Source organism: Ovis canadensis, chromosome 2 (assembly GCF_042477335.2).
Source record: "Ovis canadensis isolate MfBH-ARS-UI-01 breed Bighorn chromosome 2, ARS-UI_OviCan_v2, whole genome shotgun sequence".
In the NCBI taxonomy this organism is placed as follows: Eukaryota; Metazoa; Chordata; class Mammalia; order Artiodactyla; family Bovidae; genus Ovis; species Ovis canadensis.
In genome coordinates this window covers 60,561,629-60,586,691 of record NC_091246.1, presented here as the reverse complement: position 1 = coordinate 60,586,691, position 25,063 = coordinate 60,561,629, and the positions used below count along the sequence as shown (strand labels likewise).

General features: G+C 41.6%; 1 protein-coding gene across 3 annotated transcripts in view; it reads right to left on the bottom strand.

Annotated features, from left to right (window-relative positions):
- PRUNE2 (prune homolog 2 with BCH domain) overlaps positions 1-25,063 on the bottom strand; it is a 291,389-nt gene that overhangs the window by 60,950 nt on the left and 205,376 nt on the right. For all 3 annotated transcript variants that reach the window (XM_069576309.1, XM_069576310.1, XM_069576307.1), the window contains exon 9: positions 24,008-24,758. In XM_069576309.1, the coding sequence (XP_069432410.1) occupies positions 24,008-24,758 (751 nt within the window). The remainder of the gene's footprint in view (positions 1-24,007; positions 24,759-25,063) is intronic.

The window sequence follows — 25,063 nt, the reverse complement described above, 5'->3', positions numbered from 1 at the left end:
AACTGACTCCAGTATTCTTATCTGGAGAATCCCATGGACAGAGGAATCTGATGAGCTACAGTCCAAGGGGTTGCAAAGAGTGGGACACGACTGAGCGACTAACACTTTGGGGACTTTTAATGCATGTGATCCCTGTCATAGATTCTGAGATGTTCTATAGAAAATAAAATGTTTGGTTTTACTTACTTGATTTTTTACCAAGGAACCTTTTTTCTTTTCTCTTGTTTCCCTCTCCCTTCCTTTCCTCCTTCTTCCCTCTCTTCCTCCCTTCCTCCCCAACACCTTTTCATAATGTGTTAATGCAGAACAAAATTTGGAAAGCACAGCTCTGAGACATAATCCAGTGAGATGTGTGGGCCTCTCAATATATCTGCATGAATTGGACTACACCTGCCAAGAGTCTAGCCATGCAGCCTGAACTCCTGTATGCTATTTTTTCTTCTTCCAGAGAAAGTACAGAATAGCGACTAACACCTCAGACTCTGGAGTCAGACCACCTGCACTTGACTCCTACTCTGAACTTTTTAAATGTGTGACCTCAGTTAAGATGCAAGAATTCCCCTTTGTGTTTCAGTATTCTCATCTGCAAATGGGGAAATTATCAATACTTATGTCAAGGGCTATTGTAAGGATTAAATGAGTTGATTTAAGTAACGATAGGAAACACTGCCTGGCACAACTTAGGTGATGCTGCAGAAGAGTTAGACGTTGCTGCTGTTATTATTTCAGTAATTTTGCTAAAAATTAGAATAGAAAAGTGGTTTACAAAGGCAGGTGCTTCAGATCACAAGAGCATTTTTTGCAGAAATAGAAAAATCCATCCTAAAATCATATGGAATGTCAAGGAATCTCAAATAACCAAAACAATTCTTGAAAAAACAAAGTCTAAAATCTCATACTTCTTTACTTCAAAACTTATTACAAAGCTATAGTATTCAAAACAGAGTGGTGCCAGCGTAAAGGCAGAAACACAGACCAATGGAATAGAGAAACCAAAAATAAACCCACACATAAATGGTCAAATGACTTTTGTTAAGGATACCAAGGCCATTCAGTGTGGCAAGGACAGTTTCTTCAACAAACAGGCACTGGGAAAACAAGATATCCACATGTAAAAGAACAGGGGTGGATATGTACCTTACACCATATATAAAAATTAACTCAAAATGGATTAAACACCTAAAAGTCAGACCTAAAACTATAAAACTCCTAGCAAAAAACATAGGGGGAAAGCTTCATGACATTGGATTTGGCCATGATTTTTTGACTGTGACACCAAAAGCACAGACAGCAAAAGCAAAGCCAGATAAACAGGACAGCATAAAACTGGAGAAGCTGACACACGCTCAACCCCAGCGCTGAGCTCGAGAGTCCAAAGTCCCTAATTCCCCTTCCTGCCTCTGGTTCTCATTTCCTGTGTCTTCCCAGTGGTTAAGGTGTAACAGATCTAGGTTAGCGGATCTCTTGGCACTGGGAAAGTTCTGAATCACACTTAAGCTTTCAGTGTTCTTTGAGGACTCCGGCCTCCCTTACTTCAGATCCCCAATGCAAAGCTGTAAAGATCCTTCTGTCCCCAGAGTTATTCTCCCACAAGGAGTTCCTTTTTAGGCTCTTAGCCAAGACAACAGACAGACAACTCAGAAAAACCAGGGCTCACAAACAGAGAGGCGATCTATCATGAAGAGTGAATACGATCAACACACTCCACGCCCACCTCTTAATAACCGTGTCACTGTGGTAAAGTTAGTTGACCACTCTAAGACTTAGTTTCTTCATCTGCCAAATGAGTATGATAGGAGGATTAGTGTGAGATTTCAGAGATAATGAATAAGGAATTTGGCAAAAGTTCTATTATATTGTTGAATACTATGCTTATTATTATTAGCAGATTTGGGGCTCAACTAAGCCTGCCACATTCACTGAATCTTCAAGGTGGTTATGGAACCCCTGAAGTGACCCTTGACTCAACACTGAAGAATAACAAACCAAGTGTGTGGTCGGTCACAAACCACAGAACCAGCAGGAACTCCAGGCCCATCTACTGCCACGTTCCTAAGGTAACCATTATGGGCTGAATTCCCACCCCTCTCTTCAATTCATGTGTTGAAATCCTAACCTCAGAATGTGAGTATAATTGGAGATAAGATCTTTAAAGAGGTGATTAAGTTAAAGTGAGGTCATTGAGGTGGGCCCTAATCTGATATGACTAGTGTCCTTATAAGAGGAGATTAGGAGAGAGACACCCACTGAAAGACCACATGAAGACACAGGTAAAAACAGCCAATTATGAGCCAAGCAAAGAGGTCTCAGAGGAAGTCAATCCTGCCAACACCTTGATAGCGGGATTTTAGCCTCCCAAATTTGGGGAAAAAATACACTTCTGCTATTTAAGCTATCCAGTCTGTGAAAACAATAGAATGGGAAATACTAGAGATATCTTCAAGAAAATTAGAGATACCAAGGGAACATTTCATGCAAAGATGGGAACAGTAAAGGACAGAAATACTATGGACCTAACAGAAGCAAAAGATATTAAGAAGAGGTGGCAAGAATACACAGAAATACTATTAAAAAAGATTATAATGACCCAGATAAGCAGGATGGTGTGGTCACTTACCTGGAATCAGACATCTTGGAGCATGAAGTCAAATGGGTCTTAGGAAGTATTACTACAAACAAAGCTAGTGGAGGTGATAGAACTCCAGCTGAGCTATTTCAAATCCTAAAAGATGATGCTGTAAAAGTGCTGTACTCAATATGCCAGGGAATTTGGAAAACTTGGCAGTGGCCACAGGACTGGAAAAGGTCAGTTTTCATTCCAATCCCAAATAAAGGCAATGCCAAGGAATGTTCAAATTACCACACAATTGTACTCATCTCATACACTAGCAAAGTAATGCTCAAAATTCTCCAAGCTATGCTCCAACAGTATGAGAACCAGGAACTTTCAGATGCTCAAGCTGGATTTAGAAAAGTCAGAGGAACCAGAGATCAAATTGCCAACATCCACTGGATCACAGAAAAAGCAAGAGAGTTCCAGGAATACGTCTACTTCTGCTTCATTGACTATGCCAAAGCCTTAGACTGTGTGGATCACAATAAACTGTGGAAAATTCTTCAAGAGATAGGAATACCAGACCACCATACCTGCCTCCTGCAAAACCTGTATTCAGGTCAAGAAGCAACAGTTAGAACTAGATATGGAACAATGGACTGGTTCCAAATTGGGAAAGGAGTACATCAAGGCTGTATACTTCACCCTGCTTATTTAACTTATATGCAGAGCACATCATGCGAAATGCCAGGCTGGATGAAGCACAAGCTAGAATCAAGATTGCTGGGATAAATATCAATAACCTCAGATATGCAGATGCTACCACCCTTATGGCAGAAAGCAAAGAGGAACTAAAGAGCCTTTTGATAAAGGTGAAAGAGGAGAGTGAAAAAGTTGGCTTAAAACTCGACATTCAAAAAACGAAGATCATGGCATCTGGTCCCATCACTTCATGGCAAATAGATGGGGAAACAATGGAAAGAGTGACAGACTTTATTTTCTTGGGCTCCAAAGTTACTGCAGATGGTGACTGCAGCCATGAAATTAAAAGACGCTTGCTCATTGAAAGAAAAGGTATGACAAACCTAGAGAGGGTTTTAAAAAGCAGAGACATTACTTTGCCAACAAAGGACCATCTAGTCAAAGCTGTGGTTTTTCCAGTAGCCATGTATGTATGTGAGAGTTGGACCATAAAGAAGGCTGAGCGCCAAATAATTGATGCTTTTGAACAGACTAGAGCAGATTCTTGAGTCACTTGGACAGCAAGGAGATCAAACCAGTCTATCCTAAGAGAAATCAACCATGAATATTCATTGGAAGGACTGATGCTGAAACTGAAGCTCCAATATTTTGGCCATCTGTTGTGAAGAACCGACTCATTAGAAAAGACCCTGATGCTGGGAAAGATTGAAGGCAAGAGGAGAAGGGGACGACAGAGAATAAGATGGCTGGATGGCATCACTGATTCAATGGACATGAGTTTGAGCAAGCTCTGGAAGATGGTGAAGGACAGGGAAGCCTGGTGTGCTGCAGCCCATGGGGTCACAAACAGCTGGGCATGACTGAGTGACTGAACAACAAGTCTGTGGTAGTTTGTTATGGCAGCTCAAGCAAATGAATATAGTATCTGATCTCTATGAGCATGGGTCTCAAGGAGGGGTGTATAAGTCCTTCTATCCTTCCTGTAGCTAGAAAGCCCTTCTACTGCTATCTGACAGATCTAGAGGTGAGGAGAGAAGCCCACGTGAGGTCCCTCATGGCTGACAGAAAAAAGCCATCACCTTTACTTACACATGTCCCACTGAACAGTATAATCACATTCTGTGAAGCTAATTTATGAGACTTGATTAATTTCCTACTCTCCTGAGGGATATATTTAGTCATCATATAGCTATGCCAATGTCACAGGGAGAGCTGGTTCTTTTAGCTTTTTTTTTTAAACAGGGGTATGTCTTCATTATATAAATATAGATACCTTTTTAGAGGGAAAAATGTGCTTATGTTTTTAAATAATTGTTGTTCACAGATTTATAGCAGTATACAGGATTCCAAGACTCTGTCTGGTATATGACTCACACTTTCTAATTACCAAGTCCCTGCTAATAAATAAGTTAGTACTGGGAAATAAAATTAACAGCTTAAGACCAGCCACTTATGACCAAGCAAGTCAAAAGCAGGCCTTGAGTCTATAAACTGTTAAGTACATGAAAATTTTGATTAGAGGCTTCTCCTGGGAAATTCAGTCTCAGGCCTTATATCAAGAACAGGACCTTGATCACCCCTGAACTTACTCTAATCAACAAAGAAAACTTCCCCTCGCTCAGCCCAGGAGTGGGGCTTTACTCCATGCCAAGCTATCCTTCTTTCAGTTATCAATATGGACATTTCCATACTCAATAATCTCTGTAGCTCTCCTCTCATCTCCATTTTACCTGCCCTCCTAACAGATCTTGTGCACAGCTGCTCTCCTGAGATCACAGGTGTTACTCCTATTTTAGAAAGAGCTATTTATAAACTTTCATCAACCTTTCCTGGGCATTTTTGGGAGTTGAACATAAAAAAAAGTAGCTGCCTAAGTGGCAAAATTTTTATTCTTCTCTTGCTTCATGGGCAATGGTTGCTTTATGAATGGGGTTTCCATGTTAGATTTGGACAACACTAAAACCGGTTTTACAGGCCACCATATAGGAAGCCTGTGTTCAGTTCTGAATTTTTGGATTGGAGGGACTTGGAAAGATCTCTGTCTCAAGGCATAACTACCCCTAACCAAATCTGATTATTCACCTAGGGCTTCCAAACCAGTTTCCCATAAGCCTTGATGGATGTACAATAGCTTCTCTGGTCCTCACTGTTTATTTCTCAGGCTATTATTCTTTCAGGGTAGGAATTTAACAAATGTTTCAGTCCTAGAACCACGTGGAAAGTGTTAGTCTGGAGGAGGGTATATTACAAAGAGAATGATTCAGACACACATTCTGTGTGTGTCTAAGAATTTAAAATCTAGGAGACTAAGGAGGAAAAGACATGCCAGTTCGCACAAAACAGTAGGGTAAAAGGCATGAGCAATACTCATGGAATTTCAGAGACAGGAGTAGTTCCTCCACATGTGGGCAGCGTAGATGAGCCTAGACGTCTCCACACAAGAGATATTGGGACTGGATCTTGTGGATAGGCTGGAGATGGAATGGTGATAGACGACATTTGAGCTCTCCTGTTTCTTTCTTCCCTTGTTGTCCCCAGCCCCCAAGCCCACTATCAAGACTGATTCTTTTCTACTCTAGGAGTCAGAATCTACTTGGAGCTTGTGAGGAGCACCATTTGGCCTGATCCCTGTCTTCAAACTGCCACTGCCCATGAAGGAAGGGGACAATTGGAAGAAAAAGGCACCATCTTCCTTACATCCCACTCCAACTGGCCCACCTCTGTAGATCTAGATAGAAGCTTGCTCTTGGTAACAATGGAAGTGTTGTCATAGAAACCACACCCAATACTGGGACCATGACCTAAGGCTGACTAATCAGATGTAGATTTAGCTTTCTGAAAGTGCTTCTGCCAAAGCTGACTCTATACTGTTCAGATGAGAGAGTGCCATGCTTTCTTCAGCTCACTTATATTACCTTGTACTGAGGGAAGCAAGGCTGCATATTCTCAATCATGAGGAATGACATGATAACCTATCACAGGGTATGCTGGTTCTTCATGAGGCACCTCACCAGAAGTTTCTTATCTTCTTCCATTTTCAAGTACTATGCCTTTCTTCCATGTCTGTAGTTCTATAATTGCCTCTCTTCTTTCCATCCTAGGCAGTTTCAGTCCATTCTATTTCACATGGACTCCCAACTCCTCATCTTGCCTCCCATCTCTTCCACACCACTGCCAGTCTATTGCCAATCACAACTCCCTACTCAAAAAAAAAAAAAAAATACTGGCTTCCCAATTTGATACAAATTTCCTTGACCCTCAGGACTTTCCGCCATTTAGATTAACCCACCATTAGCATCTCCAAAGGTTCTACCTTTCGGAGGAGACATGAGCTTCTAGGTTCCCAAGTCTTATAGACAGTTTTCAAGAACTGTCTTGATTTATAAACTATCTTGGTTTATATTCCCTTCTGCTGAAATATGCTTCTTCCCCCAACTAATCCACCATGAATCCTGTATTTGTCCCTCCACAACCAAAGAGAAGGAGTGAGGCTCTCTCTCATTTGAGGGCCCAGGGCCCCTCAGTTCCACCTGTTGGGGAATCGACTTTAAGGTGGGCTACAGGCCATGGGGTCACACAGAGTTGGACATGACTGAAGTGACTTAGCACTCATTCATTCACGACCCATTGAGAGCCATTTGTTTTGCTTTTGCATCACATGCAGTCTTTAGGGGTAGATAGCATCTCGTTTATAATAAATGCACAAACTCTAAGAAGAGAGTTCAGTTTCCTTTCTCCCAAATTTCTAAGGGTTGTAAAGGTATTAGGAAATGCCACCTTACCCTTAAAATAGAAGAGCAGTAGAGGTTTTTTTGTTGTTTTTGTTTTGTTTTTTAATTCTGAGGAATGTAAATACAAGGACTAGATTTAGCAAAGTGTTAATCACTTAGTTGTGTCCGACTCTTTGCCACCCCATGGACTGTAGCCCGCCAGGCTCCTCTGTCCATGGGATTCTCCAGGCAAGAATACTGGAGTGGGTTGCCATTTCCTTCTCTAAGGGATCTTCCTAACCCAGGGATTGAACACGGGTCTCCTACACTGCAGTTAAATCTTAAACTCAGATTTAACTAAGGGCTTCTCAAAGGCCTTGGGATGAAAGGAAATGCACTAGGTCAAGAGCCGGCCCCCCTGGGGAACTTCTGGGGTGGTCCGGTAGCCACTCCACACCCCCAATCCAGGAGGCCTGGGTTCCAACCCACGTCAGGCAACTAGATCCAGCATGTCACAACTGGGAATTTGCATGCTGCAACTAAAGACCCTGAGTGCCTCAACTAGCGCAGCCAAATAAATAGAATATAAAAAAGAGCTAGGCCACTTGAGTTCTGATCCTGGCGCAGTCAATGACTGTGATCTTGAGCCAGTCCCTCACTCCAACTAGAGCTCACTTGCTTGCTTATACAGTGAGGAAGTGAGTCAAAAATGAATTCTATGATTTTTTTCAGCTCATATTATCTTAGCAATCGAAACTCAGAAGGGAAGAATAATATGGAGAATCAGGCATCAGAATCACAGGCAACTCAGCTTAACTGAGCCCTCACACGGTCATCATGTTCAGGCACGGGAGTCCACTCCCGCCTCTTCTCCTGCACCCCTTCTGTATACCTATCCCCCATACCTTATGATTCCTGCCATGATTAATCCAGAAACAAAGCTGTAATCAAACATTGCTTGTCAACTCTGATGCAGGCAGGATACCAGGGACAGAGTCTGTCCTTCACTACTTTCCCATCTGCCCCCTCTTATCCCTTCCCCTCTCTCCCAGCTTCCCTACTGACTAGACTGGATGAGGAACTGAGAACCCATCCCAAATTCAAATACCGCTCTAGTAGGAAGTTGATTCGAGTAAAGCCTCTGTCTGCAAAATCTTGGCACGTCAAAGGGACTCTGGGCTAGCTAATAAGAAAAAAACAAGCTTTTATTTGCTATAGGTGAACTCAAGCTTTCCTGTCATAACCTATATTGAGTACCTGAACTTATGTACAAACCCTCCACTGTCTATCTAGCTAGAAAATATGAAGTCTAAAGGTCAAAAAAAGTACTGTGATCCTTTAGTTAACATGAGATAAATCCTTCCCTGAGTACAAAGATATTCAAGAATGAAAATCCAAATGGAAATTCACTGGAAAGTACCAAAGAGAGCCCTAACTATTGGGGAAAAGTTAATTTGACTTCTTGTTAATAGGAAGGAGAAACTGGCTCATTACCCTTAAGCACCTACAAAGCTTCAGATCTTATTTAGGACACAAAGGGTAACTTTGCATTACAAAGCTAAATCTCCTGAGGATGTTTCAAGTGTTGGTGTGAATAACAACAGCCAACAGCCGCATATCATTTATTTGTCTTTGAGTTGCAGAGTGAAGTCCAAGCTGCTTTAAACTACAGAGCTTCTACTGGCCCGCATAAGTGTAATTTACTGATACAGACACTTCCAGAAAGGCACTTTCTGCCTGCCAGATAACCTGTCTCTTTAAATTAAGAGAAAGATCATGGGTCATGTTTTTTTATTACAAGGAAGTTTAATCTAATGATTCCAGTTTTTACAATGTGTGAATGTGATCAATCATGATTTTAAGAAAATTCTCAAATGAACATTTTGAAATGGACTCATTCAGTGATGCCTTCTATTTTTCTCTCTAGGATGGGGTCGGGGTGGGGGGGACCATCTGGTGGGAAATGAGCCCAGAAGCTGTGCTCAATTAGCAATTTACATAAGATCCACACAACATTAACAGCTCCTATGAAAGAAGCGAGGGGTGGGGGTGGCAGTTTATAGAAATTATGTCCTCCACCCCTTAAGTCACCATGACCAGTATTCTGATCTCAGGTATAATCACACCTTAAACCACTCCTTGTAGATGGGATCTAGTTTTTTGGTTTCCACGTAGGAAATTCATAATCTATGTATTTGTTTGAAATTAGCCAGGTGATAACTTTTTTTAGTTTCTAACATAATTTAGCTTTTCCGTGAAATACATTCTCTAAGTACCATTTTCTGTCTTGATTTTGAAAAACACCAATAGAGAACAACACAAGCCCATTTGTAAAGATGACCTATTTCTGCAGCTTAGAACTTGGGTAAGATTTAAAGGTTATAAGATTTATCAGAAAAAAAGAGAAGTGTTTGTTACTAGCTTCAATAACTATTAGTAATAACATAAAAAATTAAAATGCCATCATATCAGGGCCACTCTGCTTGTCAAATCATCCAGATAAACATTTCAATACCCATTAGTTAAGAGTCCTAAACAGTTTCCAAACTGTCATTTCTTTTGATTTTTTATCTCTATTTTCATCACAGACACGAATAAAAAATCTTTATAGCCGTGCAGTCTGTTTACCTAATTACCTGACTGTCAAGGGAAAGGCAGAAGATAGTGTGCAGGACCATAAGCCCTTCCAGTATGAGTTGATGTGGGATGAAACGCAGCTGCTAGCTGTCACTTGCAAGGGACTGGGCAGAGCTCTGCATCCTGTTACTCCCTCGCTTCTCTCCCCTCCAACTTCCAAGCTGCAATAGCCCAGTCTGTGAGCGTAACACTCTCCATTGCATCCCGACCTCCTGCAATGACGCTCCTAAAGCCACACCAGGACCCACACCTACCTTCTGAGGACACAGGAGGCTGCAGAGTGAGAAGGATGCTTGGTTAAGGCTCCTCAGCATCCCCTGTCTGGAGCAGTTAACTGGGAATACAGAGTCGCCTCCATTTTCTGGTCACGTGATCATGGGCACATCTAAATACGGAGGATCACCTGCCTGCCAGATCTCCCAGGGAGCCCTCACCACTGCTGCCTGCTTCTGTGAGGAGAAGGAGCTGGGGCTGTGATGAGCTTCACTTGTGAATATAGACTACTCCTTCAATCAGGGTGTGGAGTCAGAAATGCCCCTCCCTTGATTTTTGTGTCTGCTCAGAAACACTGTTGTCACTCCTGTTCCTAAATAAGACTGAATGTGAATGGGCTCAGAGCACAGACTGTAGCAATACAGTTCCCCTGAAACCTCTTTAAAAAAAAAAAAATCCTTTGGCTACACAGCACATGAAGTAAGATAATAGTGTCATTATTTTCATTTCACAGTGATCAAAAATAATAAAAATGGACTATGGAAGCATAGTGAGATACATAAAGAAATTCAACTGGAGGTTCTAGAGAAAGTTAGGATGTTTACCCAAGATCGATACAGCTTTGGCTACTGAGAAACAAAGGCACGTGATCAGTAAGCACTTAGACCCTGGAGTCAGAGGGCCTGAGTTTGAAATCTAATTTCCACTACTTATTAGCAAGTTTGGACCAGTAGTTACTAAACTACAGACTGCTGACTCACAAATGGATAACAACAACACTGTTACTTTAAAGCAAGATAATCTAGGTAGAGATTTTAGAGAGCCTGGGTTAAAAGAACTTATTAGCTACTACTAATATTATTAATTCTAAAAATGCCAACAGAAATATTTGATGGAGTTATGTCAAATGAAATACGAATGAAAAGCTTACATAACAGAAAAACATACATTCATTAGTATCATCCTCAAAGGAAACATATACTGTCAGACAAATCAAACGAAGACTCCTGATCACAATCAGGAAACATATCAATGTGCAAAGTAACTACAGGCACCACCTTCAGAACTAGGTTGTCAGAAGCCCCATGTTACATCATCTTTTTGTTTCTCGTGGGAGATAGTGGGTAGGTGAGTTGGGGAGGGGGCTATGGTAGAATAGGGCAGCTTGGGGTCCTCTCCAATTGAGCTAACTCCAATAAAAGAGGAAAGTGAATTACTCAGTGGAGGACCTGGCCATAGTAAATATTTAAGAAATGTTAGCTCCTAGTCTTAAAATGAAGGACATTTCATGTCTTTCCCATGGCTGCTGGGGGTGGTAAGAGGGCAGCAGGGAAGGGAGAAGAGGAAGAAGTGAATTTTTATACCTCTACTTAAACTAAAAGCCTATACAAATTCTCCCAAGTGATGAGCAGTTATGAAAATAATTTCTCACATGCTTTCTATTGTTTAGTTATGGAGAACTGGAGGTGGGGACCTTAGAGGGTAATGACTTTGCAGGGTTCAGTGAAAATCCAGTGCAGTTTCCAAAGCCAAGCTGAGCCAGAATTCATCAGAGAAGAGATGGCTCCAGAACTGGCTGTACCCTGGGTGTCCAGGGTGAAGCCTAAAAATGGAGTCTCTGCTATGTGAAGTGCTGGCTCATTAGGGGGTCCCTCCTCAGGTGGAAAAACGTAGTGGTTGGAGCTGCAGTAAGAGGAGTTACATGTTGTAGAACAGACACTGTGAGCGAACCTGTCCTCACTATCTAACAATATACACTACCATGTGTGACTAGATAGTAGTGGGAAGCTGCTGTATAGCACACGGAGCTAGCTGGGTGCTCTGTGACAACCTGAAGGGGTGGGATAGAGGAGCGGGAGGGAGTCTCAAGAGCTATATGTATACATATAGCTGATTCACGCTGTTGTACGGCAGAAACCAACATAACATTGTAAAGCAATTATTCTCCAATTAAAAACAAATTTTAAAAAAGTCAACAGTTGACAAGGAAAATGATTAAGTTATTGTTATCAGGTCCATCCATAGACACCTTTAAAACATTAAGTAGCACTTCATTAAATGGGGAAGTATGGGACATCTGTTACCAACAACAGCATTTCCTCTTGTCTTGCAGGATGTTCTCTCAGACTGTGTCAAGGCAAAATAGCCCTAGCTCAGTGACAGCTGGGCATCTGAGGATATATACTGTCTTGTTCATTTCACTGGAGCAGTTACAATCATTTTTTAAAAAAAGAATTGCTGCTTAAATGTAATAAGTAGTTTCCTGATTGTTATATAGATGAAAAGGACATGGTAGATGTCAATCCTGGGGATTTTTAGTTATTCTTCGAGAGCCTAACACTTTCAAATTATTATTTAATGAATTGAAGTTTGAAAAAGCAATAATATGAAAGGTCTTTGAAGATTATATATTGCCAAGTACTACTTGAGTTGATGATGTAACAGATGACTAAGTAAATAGACTAATTTCCCCCCACCCCCACCCCTGGAGATTTAAACTGGTATAGGCAATGGATAACAAAAGCAGAAACAAAACAAACAACCCAACAGGCACACCTGTTTTGCTCCATGAGGCTAACTGAGTGAAATGGGTAACAGGACTCTAAGCAAACAGGAAAGCTGTAAGAATCTTGGAAGAACTATAATAAAAAGTATGAGAACATCAAAAATAGGTAACTATGGTCTCAAATTTCAAAAGAAAGATGGATTTTTGCAACGTTAGAAAAGATGCATATTCCTATTATGAACTGAATATGTCCTCCTAGAATTCATCAGTTGAAATCCTAAACCTTCCCCTGTATGACGGCTTTAGGAGATGGGACCTTTGGAAAGCAATCAGGATTAGGTGAGGTCGCGAGAGTGACACTCATGAATAGGAGCTCTCTTACTCCTTCTACTAGATGAGGATTCAATGAGAAGTTGGAAGTATGCAACCTGGAAGAGGGCTCTCACCAGAACACAACTACGCGGGCATTCTGACTTTGAATTTCCAGCCTCTAGGACTTTGAGAAAGAAATTGGCGTTGTTTATAAGCCACCCAGTCAATCTATGGTAATTTGTTACAGCAACCTGAACTATGTCACTGCCAAACTAAAGTGAGCATGTCTCCTCTGGAAAGGGAAGCAGCAAACACTAGTAATTATCATCTTCATTAAAAGCAAATTAGGTTGGACAGACTTGACTTTCTTTTCCATTCCTTCAATTGGGTATATTTATGGGGCCCCTAAATATGTGGCAAGTGCTGTTCTAAGCACCAGGGGTATAGTAAAGAACAAGCAAATCAAATGCGTGCTTTTCTAGAGGGTCCATTCTCATGTGTGGGGACAGACACAACAAAATCAATTAGATAAACAGAAGACCTTTCCAGATAAGGAACAGTGGTAGGAAGAAAACAGAGCAGGGTGGTGGGATAGCGCATGGCTCTCAACCTGGGCACTGCTGGCCCTTGGGGTTGGATAACCCTTTGGTGTGGGGGGGCTCCCTTGTCCACCATAGGATGTTAGCAGCAGGTGTGACCTCTACTCATTAGATGACAGTAGTATGGCCCCAGTTGTGGCAACCAAAAATGTCTCCAGATATTGCTAGACGTCCCCTAGGTGCGAGGGGCAAAAGTGCCCCTGGTTGAGAACTAGAATAACTGGGTTGTACACAGCTATTACTACTATAGATGGAGCAGTTATAGGAGGTTTTCTGCTACTGCTGCTGCTAAGTTGCTTCAGTCGTGTCCGACTCTGTGTGACCCCATAGAAGGCAGCCCACCAGGCTCCCCCGTCCCTGGGATTCTCCAGGCAAGAATACTGGAGTGGGCTGCCATTTCCTTCTCCAATGCATGAAAGTGAAAAATGAAAGTGAAGTCGTTCAGTCATGTCTGACTCGTAGCGACCCCATGGACTGCAGCCTATCAGGCTCCTCCATCCATGGGATTTTCCAGGCAAGAGTACTGGAGTGGGGTGCCATTGCGTTCTCTGAGGAGGTTTCTCTGGAGAACCACAAATGACAAGAATAAGCCAGCCATGTTAGGAGAGTTCTAGATTGAGAGTAGGGCTGGCATGAAGTCACCAAACTGGAAGAGTGTGATGTGAAGGACTGAGGGCTAATGGAGGGAGTGGTCGTGGTGATCAGAGATGTAAGCAGTAACTGGGACTCTTATTAATGCACGCATGTGGAATCTATAAAAAATGGTGCAGATGAGCCTAGTTCCAGAGCAGGAATAGAGCTACAGACATAGAGAACGAATGAACGAGCACATAGATCCAGGGGGGAGGTGCAGGGTAGGACGACTGGAAGGCGAGGTTTGCAATAATACACTACTATGAGTAAGACAGATAGCTAGTAGGAACTTGCTATAAGGCACAGGGAGCTCAGCTCAGTGCTCTGTGCTGACCTAGATGGATGCGGGGGTGGGAGGGCGGGTAGGTGAGAGGGAGGTCTGAGAGAGGGGATGTATGTATACGTATAGCTGATTCACTTTGTTGTACAGCAGAAATTATCATAGCATTGTAAAGCAATTCTATTCCAATTGAAAAAAAAAAAACACAGGATAAAGAAACTGTGTTTGATCCTCTGAAATATGGTAAGGTACATAGTTCTCAGCTGGCTGGGCTTAATCCAGGGTATGGTTTGGAATCATAAAGGACCATATGCATGACATATTTTTCACTCAGTCTAACATAAATTCTAATTCTCAGTTGATCAACATTTCAGATAGTTTAAGTAAGTGAATTAAAAATTTTACTCTCTGGAAGCTGAACAGCCACATGTAAATCAATGAAGTTAAAACACACCCTCACATCATGCATAAAAATAAACTCAAAGTGGCCTAAAGTCTTAAATATAAAACATGACACCATAAAACTCCTAGAAGAGAACACAAGCAAAACATTCTCTGACATAAATCATACCAATATTTTCTTAGATCAGTCTCCCAAGGCAATAGAAATGAAAGCAAAATAAACAAAAAGAACTTAAACTTATAAGCTTTTGCACAGCAATAGAAACCATGAACAAAATGAAAGACAACCTATGGACTGAAAGAAAATATTTGCAAATGGTGTTCCCAACAAGGGCTTAATTCCCAAAATGTACAAACAGTTCATACAACTCAAAAACAAAAAAAAAATAAATAAATCTAAAAATGAGCAAAAGACCTAAATAGACCCTTCTCCAAAGGAGACATACAGATGGTCAATAGGCACGTGAAAAGATGCTCATCATTGCTAATTACTAGAGAAATGCAAATCAATACCACCTCACACCAGTCAGAATGGCCATCATTAAAATATCAAGCTCTAGAGAGGATGTAGGGGAAAGGGAACCCTCCTACACTGTTGGTGGGAGTGTGAACTGGTACAGCCATCATGGAAAACAGTGCAAAGGTTCCTCAAAAAAACAAAAATAGGGTTGCCATATGATTCAGCAATCCTACTCCTGGGCATACATCTGGACAAAACTATAACTTGTAAAGATACATGCACCTACATGTTAACAGCAGTACTATTCACAGTAGCCAAGACACGGAAACAATCTAAATGTCCATCGACGGATGGATAAAGATGTGATACGTATATATAATGGAGTACTACTCAGCCATGAAAAAACAATGAAATAATGCCATTTGCAGCCACACAGATGGACCTAGAGACTATCATATTAAGTGAAGCCAGAAAGAGAAAGACAAATATGATATGTTATCACATATCTGTACAGTTTAAATTTGACACAAACGAACCTATCTATGAAACAGAAACAGACTCACGAATATAGAGAACAGACCGGTGGTTGCCAAGGGGGAGAGAGGGTGTAGGAGGGATGGACTGGGAGTTTGGGATTAGCAGATGCAAACTCTTATATACAGAATGGATAAACAGCAAGGTCCTTCTGTAACACAGGGAACTGTATTCAATATCCTGTGATAAACCATAATACAAAATATAAAAAAGAATGTATATACATGTATAACTGAATCACTCTGCTTTACAGTAGTTAACACTGTAAATCAACCCTGTAAATCAACTTTATTTCAATAAAATAAATTTAAAAATTAAAAAAAAAAAACCCACTCCCAGCCATTACCTAGAACCAAACTCTCTACATCAACAATTTTAAAAAGCCACATCCTTTAGCCAACAGTTAAAATGAAGGGAAGGTATTCTAATTTCCTCCACTGGTATAGCCTGGATTTCTACAAAGGGTGACCTAATCCTAGAGTGACTTTTTGACAGCCTTTGTCTTAAAGGAACTCTCATAAGTATCTTGAAAACAAATCCTCCAAAGCACTGGAGGCATACCAAACTGATCCTGTACGTTTATATAACTCAGCACACTTTTCAGAACCTAAGTTTCCATCACTTTCCAATTAAGCCAGTTGTGCTGCCTAGCTTCTCTTTGCTTCTTCAGGTCCACTTTCCAACGTGTTCCACCCTGCTTTTCTCCCTGGGAGGCTCCCTCCCTTCACTCTCTAAATTCCACTTTGTTTTGACCCATGAGGGCTGCTGGAGGGAGATCAGAGGAGGAAGGAAGGAGGCTTCCTTCCTTCCAGAATGCCTCAGGCTGACCATGCCCTGCTCCTTGTAGGAAAGCCCTTTCTACCCAAAGTTCTCATTCTGGGTCTGGGACTCACTACTTCCCCTCACTTCTGAGGCCTTGGAATAACAACAGCTGTTCTGTTACTATTCCTGGGTTACCCCATGATTCCTTGTGAGTTCCTCAAAAGTTTCCACTGTCTTTGTAAATACTCCCTTTATTAAATATTTCTTCAATTATCTTTATTCGAATGTGGCATCTCTTTCCTGCTGAGTCCCTGATACACTAGTACATCTTGCTTTCAAAAGACGTGACTTCTTGTCTTCCTCAAAGCCATCAATTATCATGGAGGTCTTTTTTCCTGACCTCAGGTTTGACACTTGCCCATTTCAGCCAGAGAAGTACCTTGGATCCTTGGATTTTTCCTCAAGTTAGAAGACAACACAGCACGAAAGGGCTCCTCTGTGGGTGTTTCTCCCACAAGACCGCTGGGTTGCATCACCTCATCTTAGTGCTTGTGGTTTTCTCTCACTGTAAAATTCCTCACCACATAATACCACATCTGGGACTTACCTGGTGGTACAGTGGCTAAGACTCCTCGCCCCTAATGCAGGGGGCCCAAGTTCGATCCCTGGTCAGGGAATTAGATCCTATATGCCGGCTACTAAGAGTTATTAGCATGCCACAGCTAAAGATCCTGTGTTCCACAACTAAGATCCAGTGCAGCCAAATAAATAGAATATTAAAAATATATACATCTGTACAGATATACATATTTACACCAAGGGGTCTGATTCTCTCGCCTCCCTCTGGCCTCCAGCCGCTGGAGTTGGTGCCACACCTCACAGATGAAAAGCAGCTCACTGACACGGCAGTGGCCATGATGGATTTGCTGAGGCAGGAAATAAGTGCTCAGGTGTGAAAAGAGCTCAGAGACTGGCCACATGACAGTGTGAAAAGTCAGGGGTGAGTTCTGACTCAGTTATCCTCAAAATCTCCCTTGGGAACTTCGGCTCTTGAACTTGAAACTTTCCATGGGACAACAGGAGAATAGGAATAAATACATCAATCTATAAAAATTCAAAAAGAGTTACTCTCTGTCTCATTTGACAAGCACTGAGCTAGAAGGGAGAAGACTTAAGTTCAAGCCTCAATTTTACCATTTGCTCGTTTCTGGATGACATTAAACAGCTCACTTATTGAATCAGTTTGTTTTTTTTTTCCTATGAAATTGGGATAATAAAACTTGCCATGTCTATTGCAAATGGAAATTGGATGGACTAAAGAAAATATATTTGTCTATCTTCCAGCACTTATTGGAAGCCTACTCTGGGAAGGGCTGGCCAGAAGTGCAGAGGTGGCTGGGCAGGAGTGGAATGAAGGTAGGGGAGACACCAAAATTAAAAAAAAAAAAAAAAAGAGGGAGAGAGAGAGCTCTCTCTCTCTTAATTGGCACTAAGGTTGGAAGTGCCAATTTAAAGAACATTAAATGACACAATTATCACCACCAGGTCACCAAATATAACACACCAAATGATAAAATATAATTACAAAAAATAAATGAAGAGTCAGTGGCAAGTCTGGTCTTCCAGGTTTGGTTCAGGGCAAAACCAGAAAACAGTGAATAAACAAGGGAACACTGTAGTTTACAGAGTATCAATTTACCTTGGAGAAAGGGCAAATGTTTAGAACTGGGATAGAGCCCATTCAAACAGCAAGACCTAGAGAGGAGGCAGTATGCGCTCAAAGAGCCTGATTCTTCTGAAAGCCCGAACAGATCATTAAGCAGCCTTGAGAGAAAGAGTGGACGGATTATTCCTTTTCCTGTTTTTCATTTCCAACATTTACATGGGTGTAAGACCCAATGTACTAACTTCTCAACCAGAAGTCATATACAGAAAAAGTTGATTTCAGAAGGTCTCATGAAAAACTGTAAAAAGATCTTCTAATAGTGTCACTTAAAAGGAGAAAGGCAAATTCTTTCCCATAGTCTTGTTAGGGAAGAAAGGGCCCCAAATCACTAGCTTAAAAAGAAAAAAGAAAGCACAGAGATCAACGTAAGAAGCAGGTCATGGGGAATATAAAATATATTGTATTTTAAAAGTCTTTCTTACTTTAAAAAGTGAAAGTCACTCAGTCGTGTCTGACTCTTTGCAACCCCATGGACTATAGAGTCCATGGAATTCTCCAGGCCAGAATACTGCAGTGGGTTGCCTTTCCCTTCACCAAGGGATCTTCCCAACCCAGAGATCAAACCAGGTCTCTCACACTGCAGACAGGTTCTTTATCAGCTGAGTCACAAGAGAAGCCAAAGAATACTCAAGTGGGTGGCCTATCCCTTCTCCAGTGGATCTTCCTGACCCAGGAATCAAACCGGGGTCTCCTGCATTGCAGGTGGATTCTTTACCAACTGAGCTATCAGGGAAGTCCTTTTCTTATTTTAGGGAGTATCAGATAACTCACCTCACAGGACTAGGAGACAATGGGATTGACAAAAATACTACTATATAGTAATATAAATAGATAATAAGAACCTACTATATAACAGAGGGATCTCTACTCAATACTCTGTTGTATATGAGGAAAAGAATCTAAAGCATGGATACATGTATAATTGATTCACTTTGCTATACACCTGAAACTAACATTAACACTGTAAACCAACTATACCCCAAACTGAAAGATACAGCTCCATAAATATAAGGACTAGGTTCCTTCTAAACACTCTGTTTCAAAAGGACACGTGACAACATCTCCCCCTCTTTTCCATCCCTCTCCCCTCTTTCTCACCCACTGCCCTTTGCTGCATTAATCTACAAAAGATTCAGCAAGTATTACCAGCTTTCCTAGTCTTCTTGAAAATTATTTCCTTTTATCATCCCACACAGCTGTATCCTTGCCCCACACCTATAGAAAGCCAACATAGTTGTATAGCAATCATCCCATTTTTACATAATTCCAATGATGAATTTACAAACGTTCCATCCTCTCTTAGTTCCATGCTCTTAGTATATAGTTCAGATTCCTGAATATAACCTCTGATAATGCTAGGTGGCAAGCTGGACAGGCTCTGGTGCCCAGTTGTTTGGTCAAACACCAGTCCAGATGTTGCTGTGAAGATATTTTTTAGATACGATCAACACTGAAGTCACCAGAGTTTGAGTAAGGGAGATCACCCCCTGGAATGGGGGTGGGCCTCATCTAATCAGTTGAAGGCCTTAAGAGCGAAGTCTGACGTTTCCTGAAAAGAGAGGAACTCTCTTCAGGTCTACCACAAGGAAACTCTGCCTGAGTTTCCAACCTGCTTCCCTGCAGAATTCTGACTCAAGACTGCAACAACTCTTGCCTGCCTGTTAACCTGACCTACAGAATTCAGACTTGTCAGCCTCTAAAACAGTATGAACCAATTCCAATTTCTTAAAACAATTTCCCCTTCCTCCCTCCCTTCTCCCTCTCTCATACATATATATTGCTCCTATAGGTTCTGTTTCTCTGGAGAACTCTAATACCATTTACCCTTTCTTCACATGACATTCTTGCAACTACACCTTCCTTAAAATAAACATATACACAGTTCCTTGCTCTAAGAAAAGCCTGTGTGCCGCAGATTACTCTGCAGTTGCTCTCTGTGGCCACCCAGGAAAGATCAGGCATATGCCTCACTCTCAGGGGAACTGGCGTGCAATCCTGGGTGGGTCTACAGCTGGAAGATGACCAGGCTGTTGGCAAATCCTCTGGGAAGATGAATCCTAGGACCTAGAACACAATGGTGAAGATATCAAGGGGGACATTGATTTCCCAGCACTCACAATAAGTTTTGTTAACAAGAGACAGTAGGTGGGGTATGATGAGAAAACGTATCTTTCCAATGCTCCCTCAGATTCTGAAAATATGGTTCACTGCTCTCCAAACAGTGTGGGAGCTCAGAGAGGGTGTGGCGGGTGATGTGAGGGCAAGAAGTCAGTTTGTAGTTGGTATGTCATCTTACATATACTATTAGCCTACTTTTATTTTTGAAGATCAGGTTTTAATATATTTTTTTCTAGACAGTCTTGGTTTTTGCCTATGATTAGATGATGCATCAGATGTCTCCAGGTTTTTGGTGTGAAAAATATTGCCATCTTCTCATTGCTTCCGTGACCGCCTTCCAGTCTCCAGATTTCCTTTATGCTGCTCTCCCCCAGTTAACTCAGTAGCCTCTCACCCACTTCACCCTTCCAGACTATGGCCTTCCTTTAATGCCTGTCTCAAATTGCACCTCTCAGGACCGCAACATGACTTCTGTAGGTCTTCTATATTTTGCTTCCATGGGCCCCTTCTCTTACCAAAACAAAACAATACCCTAAAACTTTGTTTCACATCTGTGTTGGTATAAAGAAATATAATCCACCCCAGAATATAAGTCACATAGGAATACAATCACTTTTTCTTTTGATTTGAAAAGAAAATTAGAAACATCTCATGGGCCTTTTAAAGTATCATGGGTCCTGGGCACCCTACCTCCTGATGTAGCTGGATAATAAGCCATCCTTGTTCCTCCTCCATAAAAGTATTCTACACAATTAACACATATATATATATGAAGTCTAAAAAATAGTACTGATGAACCTGAAGATGCAGACGTAGAGAAAAGACTTGTGGACCCAGTGGGGGAAGGAGAGGGTGGCGCCCATGGAGAGAGGAGCTCTGGCATGCATACACTGCCCTGTGTAAAACAGCTAGCTAGTGGGAAGAGCTGCAAAGCACAGGGAGCTCAGCCCTGTGCTCTGTGATGACCTAGACAGGTGTGATGGGTTGAGGGGGCTGCGAGGGAGGCTCAAGCAGGAGGGGATATATGTACACACATAGCTGACTCACGTTGTATCACAACACTATAAATAAATTATCCTCCAATTAAAAAAAAAAGTGTCTACACAAATGCCTCTTAATTTACTAGCATTAACACATACTCCAGACATAAAGAGGCTCTTTCAAATCCTTGCTTCTTCACTTTTTAACTATAAACCAGAGAAGCCATTCAAACTTCCTAAACATCAGTTTCCTCCCTTGTGTAATCCTTACCTCATGCAGTTGCCATGGTAACATGTGACTCTGCATATACAATGCTTAGAAACTGGTCCAGGGCCAATATCCATAACTGGTAGCTATTTATATTTAAACAGACATTGGCCATCAACTATCTTGATTTAAATATCACACTATTATCTACTTTTACATTTATGTTGAACTCTTTTACCAAATAACTCCTAGAGGGATGGGACTAAGTTTCATACCAGCAGTTCTCAAACTACTGTGCATCAGAATGCCCTGGAGGAGGTATTGAAACAGATGAGTGAAGTTCCTGATTGAAGAGGTATGGGGTAGAGCAAGTAATATACCTTCCTAGCAAGTACTAGATGATGCTGAGGGCTGCTGCTTTTAGGGCCCCATTCAGAAAACCACTGTTTTAGATAATTCTACATCCTTCCAAAATCTAGCACAGAGAAAAGCTTTCAAATACTTCAGAGTAGATTATTTAGGTAAAAGGGGAAACAAATGCCAGTGGGAAAATCTGACCCCTTCCCCAATTGTGAGAAAATTTTCACTCCTGCAGGGGCTGAGCAGAAAGAGATGAGCAAAGAAATGTCATTAAAAGGGGAAAGTGGCACCACTGAACACTATCATCTGCTGGATTTCAGCGGCATGTGCAAAATGCAGACAAGAAGCCAAACAATAGCTCAGCCAACTCAAGGCTGCCTGTGTTCTGAGCTCAATCTATAACAATGCCAGCAGGGCCGCTGGGATCCATCTGCTACTCTTTCTGATAACGGATCTTAGGTCTCTCTGGAAGGAAACAGCTTGACAGGAAGAAAGAACGATTAGGCCAACTGAAAATGTCTGGATTTATGAAGCTGCACTTGAACAGGGCACAGCTTTTAACTCTTGATAGCACTTTGCTAACCTTCAACATTCCTCCACTGTTCTTTCTGATTTCTCTGTTCCTTTCACGGAGAAATGCGAATGGCAAAGTTCCCTGGACACTTTCTATTTATATACAAATTAAAGTTGCAGGATTCAGTATTAAGGAAGACACGAGATCCTCCAGCCCAACCCACCAATTTACGGATGAGGAAACTTAAATCTAGGGTTAATTAAAACACGTAAGTGGCAGTGGTAGAGCCAAGCTGAAATCCAGCTGCCTTGACACGCAGAGGGCATGCTGCTGCTGCTGCTGCTGCTGCTAAGTCGCTTCAGTCGTGTCCGACTCAGTGCGACCCCATGGGCAGCAGCCCACCAGCCTCCTCTGTCCCTGGGATTCTCCAGGCAAGAACACTGGAGTGGGTTGCCATTTCCTTCTCCAATGCATGAAAGTGAAAAGTGAAAGTGAAGTCATTCAGTCATATCTGACTCTTAGTGACCCCATGGACTGCAGCCTACCAGCCTCCTCCGTCCATGGGATTTTCCAGGCAACAGTACTGGAGTGGGGTGCCATTGCCTTCTCTGCATATACATGCTACTGTATATAAAAATAGCTGATCAACAAGGACTACTGTATAGCACAGGAAACTCTACTCAATACTCTGTAATGACCTATATGGGAAAAGAATCTGGAAAAGAATGGATTTATGTGTATATACAAGTGGATCATTTTGCTGTACAACTGAAACTAACATAACACTGTAAGTCAACTGTACTCCAACATAAGCTAAAAACTAAACTTAAAAAAAATGAGTAAGAAAAAGGTACTTTTTCCTCCACTACTTTAAGGAGGAAACATGTAATTTAAGATACTTTTCACAACATGTCCTTTTGTCCCTGGAAGCAGGGGTGCTTTATCAGAGCAAGTAAAGAGAAATGAACCACCCTAAACAGTTTTAGCAGGGCCTGGAAACTTCAGAACAAGAACAATGTCCACTGGCTACCCAGAAACTTGGCCAGAGCAGATTCTCAAAATCCAAACAGCAAATGAATGAATGAATTACTGGTTTGATGGTTATTTGCTAATTTTCAATCAATTAAGGAATGCATGTTTCACATTAAGATTTTAAGCCTGCTATGGAGTCTCCTCATTCCCTATTAGTAAGTTAGATACTCACATAAAAACAGAATCACCTTTTCTATGTGACAGGCAGTGTGTCTGCTGGAAAACACAGGTTTTGGAGGTAGACAACTTTGAATCTCAGAGTGCCCACTCTGGTTACTTAATTCTTGGCAAGTTATAGAAACTTTCTGAGCCCCAAATCCCCACCCTCCACCAGTATGTATAAAAATTAAAACCTACCACTTGAGGGTTGTTGTAAGAATTAAGTAAGATAATGTGTGCAAACTGCCTTGCACTATGAATAAATGTGTATTTGTTCCCCTCCAGTACCAAGTAACTATTTAAAAGTAAAACAGGTATTGAGTAGATGAGGAAGTTAGGTAAGTTAGGTAAGTTAGATGAAGTCAGAAAGGTAAGTTTAAGACTGTGGATGGAAACTAAAGGGCCTTTTTTGGCTGAAAATGTACACAAATCCTCGTAATCATTATGGTTATCTAGCAGCTGCTTTCACTGATGTTATGCTTTGCAATACATGTAAGCAAAGCTCCTATCATCTAGATATTCTTCATACTCCATAAACCCTCACTGGTTCCCCAGTCTCTAACAAAATAGTTTCCAGGAAAAAAATAAATGTAGTTTTTTGCTTACCCATTTGGTCTTGGTTTCCTTGTTCTGGGCTCAAGAAACTCCGTCTCCTCCTCCATTTCCATTTCAGGGATTATGTTTTGTGGTGAAAGCATTTCCCATTCATTGTCATGGGTGACAGGCTGCAGCATAACTGCATCAGGGCCAGCTCTGCCTCGGCTCTTGCTCCTCCGTGATTGGCTGCCCAGATCAGAGGCTTCCCCTAGTGCTAAAGATTCCAGAGGCTTCATTTCCTCCAGAATCTGTATCTGGGGGCTCTGGCCCAAGCTGTGATCAGAGGCTGGCTCCACAGCCTCACCAGACCATCCAGGTCCTGAGTCCATGGTCTCCGATGATGGATCACTAACCTCACTACGGCCCAAGACCATCCAACTCTGGTCTTGCCCAGGGCTTTCAAAAGATGATCTCTTATCATCTTTGGAAGACATTCTCTCTGTAGATAGATGATTTCTTTCATTTAAGGAAGCTGGTTGACCTGTGTCCGGGGAGCTGGCTAACCGAGTTTCTGGCAGCCCTTTTTCGGAATCTACGTGAAGCTCTTCTAATTCCGATGTGCTTTCTCTAGCTTCACAGGCCTCTGGCTCTGGCAGTGAATTTTCTTCATGGTTTACAAGTATGTAATCCATGTGCAATGCATGACGATCTTCTTTCTTCTCAGTGTTCCTTTCCTCCCCATGTTCTGATTTTACCTGCTCAGGCTCTTCGGTAGGAATTATTTTTTCTTCTTCCAACTCTAATATTCCCTCACTGGCACCTAAAAGTGAAAAATGAAGGTGAGAAGGAGAGAACAAGACTTCATTAACACATTATGTGACTTGTGATCTTTGCAAATGATCTATCTAAAGAGAGATGGATAAAAAATACTTTTAAAATATTTTGTAGAGCTGTTTAATTTGCATGCACTCTCAAGGATAGCTATTATATAAGCAGTAGATATTACTGCAGTAAGTCAAGACTTGGTTGAGCATGCACTGCAAATGTAGTTAGTTCCTCTGTACCAACATTGGTAGGAAGAGCGCATTTTACAAACGCATTAATTGAATGAAAGCAGCAATTTCT